At 41.4% G+C, this 9,813-nt stretch overlaps 1 protein-coding gene across 1 annotated transcript; it reads left to right on the forward strand.

The window, feature by feature from the left end:
- Positions 1-918: 918 nt before the first annotated feature.
- LOC119878846 lies at positions 919-7,975 on the forward strand. The gene is made up of 7 exons (XM_038589408.1): positions 919-988; positions 1,775-1,867; positions 2,392-2,532; positions 3,699-3,836; positions 5,050-5,190; positions 7,554-7,667; positions 7,833-7,975. Exons 1-7 carry the CDS (start codon positions 919-921, stop codon positions 7,973-7,975), a joined length of 840 nt encoding a protein of 279 aa, XP_038445336.1.
- Positions 7,976-9,813: the final 1,838 nt, after the last annotated feature.

Below are 9,813 nucleotides of genomic sequence, written 5' to 3' on the forward strand. Positions count from 1 at the left end.
ATTATGAGGGCCAGGGAATGTAAATCTAGGGGTTTTCCCTTTCTCCAAACCTCTTGGGAAATAATTAGGAAAAGAATAGCAAAAGAGACAGTGGCTTGTTGTAAAAATACACGAGCCTATTCCCAGTGGTGGGGGAAAATTCAAAACATTTTAGGGTTGTATAGAATTATGAAATGCCCTCAAATCCACACCTATACACTCACATATACCAAAGCTATAACTGTTTCACATAAGTTAAATAATATTACTAATAAGATCTAATGTGAATTGTTTTCTATCATTCAGGCATGGTTAAACCCTAGTTGTCTCAGGTATTGCCTTCTCTGTGGGGAGATTCAATGATGTGGTTACTGTAGACACAAGAAAGAATGTTCTTTAGTTAATCCAAGTCCTCTTTTCTCTTGTTTTGATGTCAAGTGCAAGATACACAAATTCAAGTTGATGATAGTTCCCAGTGGATGAAAGCAATGGCTCTAGTCTGAGTTGTGGCAGTCCTTGAATCCTGTGAGTATCAGCAGGGTTCCTGGTGTGTGCTGATGTAATCCCTAGGTCACAGAACACTGATGCTGGCTTGCATCATAATAGCCCTGTTGGTATGTTGAGCACTGGTCAGGACAGTGATTTAGTGAGGAAGTAGTTTCTCTACTGATTTGTTGTTCGTGAGTGTACAAGTGAACTAGTTTGATTCTTCGTTTATACTGATTGGAGTGACTCTCTGAAGAGGAGGTGAATTTGAAGAGGTGATTTGTTGTTCGTGAGTGTACAAGTGAACTAGTTTGATTCTTCGTTATACTGATTGGAGTCACTCTCTGAAGAGGAGGTGAATTTGAAGAGGTGATTTGTTGTTCGTGAGTGTACAAGTGAACTAGTTTGATTCTTCGTTATACTGATTGGAGTCACTCTCTGAAGAGGTGAACCATGAAGCAGAAACGAAAAAGGAAGCATCTAGAAAGGACAAGTTCCCCCCAAACTGTCAAGAGGTCCAAAGGTATGTGTTAAGCATCTTCTCTGAGCACAGGGTGACAAGGAACTGCCTCTAAAGAAAGGAGGAGAGAAGAAGGCAAGCGGGGGAGGGATGTGTATATATGCTAGTCTTTCTGAGGGCTCAGATAGTCTCTGAGAGTCAAGAGAAAATTCAAGTGACCAAAACCTTGTCTCTGCAGCTTAAGACCTGTGCCATCTCTATGTCACTCTGGGTTACTGCACTACAGACTTAGTGAGTGGCTGATTAGTACTCTTTCTGTGAAATTGTATTTTCCTATATTTTATTTCTGCCTAGGGCATTGATGTAGTATAGGATGTTATTATAAGTTTTCCAGTAGTACTTTCTCCTGTTAATGACGAAGAAATGTGGCTCATAGAAGTAAGGGAGAAATTTTTAAAAGAGCACTTGAAACTGGTTGTACAGGGATGAGAGTATAAAGTCAGAATTTACTTACTCAGAAGCAAAAAAGAATTTTGTTTCAGACTATGAGAATGTAACTGCGAGGTTCCTATCTGAATGCAAGAAAAGGGCAGAATATGTACATATACCACTGTTTTAATGATAATGGTAAATTGAGGAGATTGTTTCTGAAGAAATGGAAAAACTGAAGTAGTTCTGGTGCTATGGAAATTAAAGTAAACAAGTAACATCTAGGAGGAGAAACCATTGTCAGTGCTGGGGAGTTGGGGGAGGGCAGATTGAGGCTAACCCTGCATGTTACAAGTGGTTGATCCTACTTGGGAAGAGGACCTTGATATTTCCAACAATGTTTGTGCTTTCTGGGGAGAGAAGACAATACTCTGGTCCCTGAGGCAAAAGGTGAATCCTCTGAATCAGAATACTCTCCCTGCTATTCCTCCTTGAGTCATCTGTCTTCTGCAGGTAAGGGGCAAGGAAAGGCATGCAAAGTATAGGGCAGATTAGGGGCAGTGGGAGCCTGAACAGACTGGTAGACACCCAGCTCAGCATCTCTCAGCTAGTGGGAGAAGGTTACACATCAGAGCCAGTTATAATCTTATCCTCATCTCAATTTGGGAATCGAGTCTCTTGTTCTTATATCCTCACTAGGAACTGAATATGAACAGTTTTCATGGGGCAGCCCCAGTGCCGCAACCATTTAGGGCCGCCTGCAGCAAAGGGCGTGATCCTGGAGACCCTGGGTGGACTCCCATGTCAGGCTCTCTGCATGGAGCCTGCTTCTCCCTCTGTCTGGTCTCTGCTTTTCTTTCTCTCTGCATCTCTAGAAATAAATAAATAAATAAATCATGTTTTTCTTTTTACTGTTCAGAACAAAGTAAGTATTTCCATAGAAGTCAATGGGAAGAATAGGTTAGGGAGAAAGAGTTGTAGGAGGGGGAACAGAATGGAACCAGCTGTTTTTCTGACTTATATTGAATTTTTTTTAGGAATCTCAAAATCAAGCAAATTTGATCCACCACCTGGCCACTGTTTGGAAGACAATACTCTGGTTCCTGAGGCAAAAGGTGAATCCTCTGAATCAGAATACTTCTCCTGCTATTCCTCCTTCAGTCTTCTGTCTTCTGCAGGTAAGGGGCAAGGAAAGGCATGCAAAGTCAAGAAGATTAGGGCAGTGGGAGCCTGAACAGACTGGTAGACAACCAGCTAAGCATCTCTCAGCTAGTGGGAGAAAGGTACACATCAGACAGTTAAATCTTATCCTCATCTGTTACTTGGGAATCCGAGTGTCTTGTTCTTGTATCCTCACTAGGAACTGAATACAAACAGTTTTCATGGGGCATCCCCAAAGCAGCAGTGGTTTAGGGTGCCTGCAGCCCAGGGTAATCCAGGAGACCCTGGATCAAGTCCCATGTCAGGCTCTCTGCATGGAGCCTGCTTCTCCCTCCTGTGTCTCTGCCTCTTTTTCTCAATGCATCTCTAGGAATAATAATGAATAAATCTTAAAAAAAAAAAAAGACCTTTCAGAACAAAGTAAGTATTTCCATAGTAGTCAATGGGAAGAATAGGTTAGGGAGAAGAGTATAGGAGGGGAAACAGAATGGAACCAGCTGCTTTTCTGACTTATATTGAATTTTTAGGAATCTCAAAATCAGCAAATTTGATCCACCAACTGGACCCTCTTTGGAAACAATACTCTGATATGTGAGGCTAAAGGTGAATCCTTTGAATCAAAATACTTTCGGCTATTCCTTCTTGAGTCATCTGTTTTCTGCAGGTAAGGGGCAAGGAAAGGCATGCAAAGTCTTGACAGTTCAGGGCAGTGGGAGCTTGAACAGACTGGTAGACACCCAGCTCAGCATCTCTCAGCTAGTGGGAGAAAGGTACACATCAGACCCAGTTATAAATCTTATCTTCTCTCTTACTGGGAATGCGAGTCTCTTGTTCTTGTATCCTGACTAAGAACTGAATACAAACAGTTTCATGGGGCATCCCCACCCAAAGCCTCAGCGGTTTAGGGCCACCTGTAGCCCAGGGCGTAATCCAGGAGACGCTGGATCAAGTCCCATGTCAGGCTCTCTGCATGGAGCCTGCTTCTCCCTCTGCCTGTGTCTCTGCCTCTCTTTCCTCTGCATCTCTAGGAATAAATAAATAAATCTTTAAAAAAAAAAAATTACTGTTCAGAACAAAGTAAGTATTTCCATAGAAGTCAAAGGGAAGAATAGGTAAGGGAAAAAGTATAGGAGGGGGAACAGAATGGAACCTGCTGTTTTTCTGACTCATATTGAATTTATAGGAATCTCAAAATCAAGCAAATTTGATCCACCAACTGGACCCTCTTTGGAAGACAATACTCTGGTCCATGAGGCTAAAGGTGAATCATCTGAATCAAAATACTTCTGCTATTCCTCCTTGAGTCATCTATTTTCTGCAGGTAAGGGCAAGGAAAGACATGCGAAGTCTAGGCAGCTTAGGGCAGTGGGAGCCTGAACAGACAGGTAGACACCAGCTCAGCATCTCTCAGCTAGTGGGAGAAAGGTACACATCAGACCCAGTTATAATCTTATCTCATCTCAATTTGGGAATCCGAGTCTCTTGTTCTTGTATCCTCAGTAGGAACTGAATACAAACAGTCTTCATGGGGCATCCCCAGTGCGCAGTGGTTTTGGGCCACCTAGCCCAGGGTGATCCTGGAAACCCTGGATCGAGTCCCATGTCAGGCTCTCTGCATGGAGCTGCTTCTCCCTCTGCCTGTGTCTGCTCTCTTTCTCTGCATCTCTAGGAATAAATAAATAATATAATAAATAAATAAATAAATAAATAAATAAATAAATAAATAAATAAATAAATCTTAAAAAAAAAAAAAGATTACTGTTCAGAACAAAGTAAGATTTCCCGTAGAAGTGAATGGGAAGAATACGTTAGGGAGAATAGTATAGGAGGGGGAACAGAATGGAACCAGCTGTTTTTCTGACTTATATTGAATTTTTTAGGAATCTCAAAATCAAGCAAATTTGATCCACCACCTGGCCCTCTTTGGAAGACAATACTCTGGTCCCTGAGCAAAAGGTGAATCCTCTGAATCAGAATACTTCTCCTGCTATTCCTCCTTGAGTCTCTGTCTTCTGCAGGTAAGGGCAAGGAAAGGCATGCAAAGTCAAGAGATTAGGGCAGTGGGAGCCTGAACAGACTGGTAGACACCCAGCTCAGCATCTCTCAGCTAGTGGGAGAAAGGTACACATCAGACCCGGTTATATCTTATCCTCATCTCTTATTGGGAATCCGAGTCTCTTGTTCTTGTATCCTCACTAGGAACTGAATACAACAGTTTTCATGGGGCAGCCCCAGTGCCACAGTGGTTTATGACCTCTGCAGCCCAGGGTGATCCTGGAGACCCTGTGTCGAGTCCCATGTCAGGCTCTCTGCATGGAACCTGCTTCTCCCTCTGCCTGTGTCTCTGCCTCTCTTTCTCTCTGCATCTCTAGGAATAAATAAATAAATAAATCTTTTTAAAAAAAAGAATTTCTGTTCAGAACAAAGTAAGTATTTCCATAGAAGTCAATGGGAAGAATAGGATAGGCAGAAGAGTATAGGAGGGGGAACAGAATGGAACCAGCTGCTTTTCTGACTTATATTGAATTTTTTAGGAATCTCAAAATCAAGCAAATTTGATCCACCACCTGGCCACTCTTTGGAAGACAATACTCTGGTCCCTGTGGCAAAAGGTGAATCCTCTGAATCAGAATACTTCTCCTGCTATTCCTCCTTGAGTCATCTGTCTTCTGCAGGTAAGGGGCAAGGAAAGGCATGCAAAGTCAAGAAGATTAGGGCAGTGGGAGCCTGAACAGACTGGTAGACACCCAGCTAAGCATCTCTCAGCTAGTGGGAGAAAGGTACACATCAGACCCAGTTATAATCTTATCCTCATCTGTTACTTGGGAATCCGAGTCTCTTGTTTTTGTATCCTCACTAGGAACTGAATACAAACAGTTTTCATGGGGGAGCCTGGGTGGCTCAGATGTTTAGCGCCACCTTCAGCCCGGGGCCTGATCCTCCAGACCTGGGATCCAGTGCCTTGGTGGGCTCCCTGCATGGAGCCTGCTTTCTCTCTCTGCCTGTCTCTCTCTCTCTCTCTCTCTCTCCCTCTGTCTCTCATGAATAAATAAGTAAATAATCTAAAAAAACAAAAACAAAAAACAAAAGGAACACAAACAGTTTTCACTATCAGACGTTAGAGAGAAAGTCCGTGCATTCATTTTGGGAAAATATCATTTATTGAGGGATGTATCCAGAATTGCTGTATGTCAGTTAAACCTACAAGCAAAGAATTAATGTAAAATTAAACCAAAGATTTCAGTACTCTAGTAATTTCTCACTGAAGAAATGTAAAAGAGCTCTGAATCGTTAGTCATCCATGTAAAAGAGTCTTATAGGTAATGACTTACGGAACATGAGCTCCCCATGCAAAACTACAAAACACATAATCTAAAGTAGATTCTGCAAACACAATGAACACTAAGATTTAGCTTCAAAGAAAATCATTTACTTGAACAATAGGAATGGTAATAATAAGAATGTTTACAGTTATTAAACATGTAAAAACATAAAACACTATCAATAAAAAGATTTAAAAAACCAAGTTTTAGAAATGAGAAATCATGTTCTAGAAATCATAAGAAATGTGGATGAGTTAAACATCACATTTGTCAGAGGAAAAGAACATTTGTGACCTGAAGGCTAGAGCCATGCTAGAGCCGGGAATTACTTACAAATATAAATCAGAGTGATCAATACATTGGCAATACAAAAAAAAGGATTAAGATAAATGAGGATAAAATGTGAAAGTATGACATATCAAACTAATGATTGTTTAGAATAAAACAGAGAACGTAAGACAGATAAAGAAGTAATTGCCAAGATTTTTTTTTTCAGAACTCTGGAAGATACAAACCCTTAGAATCAGGAAACATTATTAGGAAGCTCGTTACAGAAATGGCAAAAATAAATCCCCACTAAACTAAGGACACTAAAGCCAATATTCAGAACCTCAATAACAAAGATGTTAAAGCAACTGGGGAGAAGCACACGTCTTTCAAAAGAATGGTGATCTGTCAGGCAGTGACCATATCCACAGCAATTATCTAATAACAATATAACATGTGCTGGATGAAAAGAACAGTCACATCATAAAGAAAAGAAGGGTGAAAAAAAGACAGGTTTCAGATAAAAAAGTAGAAAACATAAAAGATAAAAAATTTGAAAACACAGAACGTATTTGGAAAGATGAAATGGAACCAGGAACGGAAGGTGAGCTGAGAAGTCTGTGATTGAATGCCAGTAGGTTTTGATGATTTCCACACCCAAACCAGGAATCACTGATTCACAGATAATCCACCAAACAGATGTAACTGAAGTACTGGATGACAGTCACATACAACTTGACTGGGAGCTCAAGTATTCTAAGCTCCTTATTTTGCACAAAGAATGGGTGGCACCATTGACTCAAATAAACAACTCACTCTAGCTCAGAAAAGAAAGGAAATCAGGTAAATAGAGCCTGCCCATTTGTAAAGCCCCTAGTCAGTCCAGAGTATGTGGAGCATTTATTATCATCTACCGAAGGCTTTAACAATTTACCGCAAACAGTGGATTAAGGACAACAAAAATGTATTCTCTTATGGTTCCAGAGGTCAGAAGTCTAAAATACGGCATATGGACCGCTCATCTAATCCCAAATAATGTTCCCATCTCAGGGTCCTTAATCTAATAATATCTGCAAAGTCCCTTGGGCCTTAAAGGTAACATTATGGACTCTGCAGATAGGATATGGGCATCTTTTGATGAAATGCGTGAGACACAGTCACGTATGTATAGTCAGGGAAACAAATACTAAAATATATGGACTGTACACTGTGATGACACAATTTCAAGACACACCGCAGCGACCTCAATAAAGACAATGTACATATATTATATCCAGCTAGCCATGAGCACTTGGGAAAAAGTAAAAATGGTCGAATACTTCTATTTTGGAGCTTTGGCCAGAAAAGAGACTATACTATCCCTGAGTGTCTGACACAGAGTAAGCAATCCAAGTGCACTGAATATATGAAACACTAGATATATCTTTTAATTCTAATTCAATTTACAGAAATCTTAAAGAAGCAAAAGGATACTCCACAGCCTGGTGAGAGTACCTCACAGGAAGAACACAGTGCCGTTGTCTCAAGTGACCTCCCCTGTGCCTCTGACAATAAGAATACGGGTAAGTCGAGATGTCTGAACTGGAGGTGGGTAGTGGCAAAGGGAGATGTAAGCATGGCTGAGGCTCCAGCTGAGCATTTCTATTTACAGACTCATAGATGAGAGATATAAAGTGATCCAGCCCATGTCCAGATGAGAGGGATAACACAAGGTCTTTTTTCTCTAGGAGATGTTCATTGCATCTATATAAAACAAAGCCTGGAGATTCGAGGGGAATCTCAGAGAGGACAAATATCCATAAGTGCAGGGCCATGTTTGCAAAGGTGGAGTCTAAAGAAATGTCAGATCTCTCGAGAAATGGAAATATAAACTCAGTCTGAACCTGAGAAGATGAATTCTGTTGGTCATAATGTTGGCAAATCTCTGACAGCTGGTGTGAAATGGGCCAGCAAAGAACAGATAGGGCATCCAAGAAGGAACCAGTAGATTTTGCTTTTTCGCTAAGAGAGGACTGAACTCCTTAGCATATGTCCTTTCATGGGGGAAGAAGGGGCAGAGATTGGAAAGAGACCCTTCGATTCTTCCCAACAACCTCCTAACCCTCATGAGCACACAGGAATATTTATTCCATCACATACTCTACTAGGCTTAGCACAAAGTCCTCTCACAGTTACCCCTATTGACACTTGTCTTTCATTTCCCATTCTCTGGTCCCATTTCTTTCTTTTCTTTTTCTTTTTCTTTTCTTTTTTTAAGGATCTTAATCATTTATTCACAAGAAACACATATAGAGAGAGGCAGAGACATAAGCAGAGGGAGGAGCAGGCTCCCTCAGGGAGCCCAACGTGGAACTCAATCCCAGGAAGCCAGGCTCATGCCCGAGCCAAAGGCAGGTGCTCAACCACTGAGCCACCCAGGCATCCCTCTGCTCCCATTTCCTTATACTCTCAGACAGACTCATAAATTCAGATCCTCACATCTTGAACCTTCACAACTCATTTTGCAGCATATGTATTCCTCAAGTTTGCCTTCTCTAATGACATTCCTTAGATACTATCATCTCAAACTCACACAAATAATCTCACTCTTGTAGAACTTCATATTTCACATTAACAGTGAACAAAGCCACACAATCATATAACATCGTGTAAAACTCCTCTGTCCCAGGTCGCTTAGGCCCCTCAGGTAATTCCACAATCTAGGACCTCGCGTGAGGTCTTGCCTCTATCCTTGCCTCTATCCTAGCACTTTCACAATCTCAACAGATCTCACAAAATTACCCAGGTCCATATCTCTCTCATAAATCAAATAACAGTATGTCACAACTTGAACCTCAGTAGTACATGACACCCAGATCACTCATACCACCTTTACATATACGGGATTATGCAGTACCATCGCTAATATATGATGCTCATGCTACCTTTACGTAGAATGGCCATGGCACCCGTACGCCTCCTAATAAAATTGTTGAAGAAATGACAGACACGTACACAATCAGACAGTACTCACCGAACACGGTACACATACTACGTCTCTAAAAAATAATCCACCCCCCACTGATTGTCTCATGCCTATAACATGACCTACCAGATACTCTCCAGCGACCTAAGAGACAAAGTAGGTGCATTTTGTGATGTTAAATTTGGGTACAAGCTTAAATAAACTTTTTAAACATAGGAAGAGACTTAATATGTTTGAGTTATTTTATCAGGAACAGAAATTACCTATTTACTGAAAGTTGAGTTTGCAAATGTAGATTAAGAGGAAGAAAACTAACTGGCGATTTTCGGGATGTGTTGAAGTTCATGATAGAGGTAAAACCCGATCCCAGAAATATACATATTTTACTAGGAAAACAATCAACAACTTAGAATTTAGCTGTTAATTGGGAAAGTTTAGTGGTAGGCTTATGAGTATGGTAAGTATAGAGGCAAAAGCTGATCAGAAAAATGTGTGTGGAACATGACGAAGATGACACCACTAACTAGGCCAAGTGACAGCTGAGCATTTGGCCAGTCCGTAGCTCCTGACAGGGGAGCTGTGCCCGTTGCTGGGAAGTGCCGTCTGGAGTCAGCTTTGGGGATCCTCCTGGAGTCTCCAGTCCTGCAGAGCTGGCAGCAGAGCCCTCAGGTGAGGTCCCTGGAGCACAGGAGCAGATATGTGGAAGAGGAGGCCAACAGATCGCAGTCTGTCATTCCTCCCCG

The sequence above is a fragment of the Canis lupus genome, unplaced genomic scaffold (genome assembly GCF_011100685.1).
Source record: "Canis lupus familiaris isolate Mischka breed German Shepherd unplaced genomic scaffold, alternate assembly UU_Cfam_GSD_1.0 chrUn_S1975H2174, whole genome shotgun sequence".
Classification (NCBI taxonomy): Eukaryota; Metazoa; Chordata; class Mammalia; order Carnivora; family Canidae; genus Canis; species Canis lupus.

Coding starts and splice junctions, on each gene's coding strand:
- LOC119878846 (XM_038589408.1), top strand. CDS start 919: ATGAAGCAGAAACGAAAAAGGAAGCATCTAGAAAGGACAAGTTCCCCC. Junction 1,868..2,391: donor GAGTCATCTGTCTTCTGCAG/GTAAGGGGCAAG, acceptor AATTTTTTTTAG/GAATCTCAAAATCAAGCAAA. Junction 2,533..3,698: donor CAGTCTTCTGTCTTCTGCAG/GTAAGGGGCAAG, acceptor TTGAATTTATAG/GAATCTCAAAATCAAGCAAA.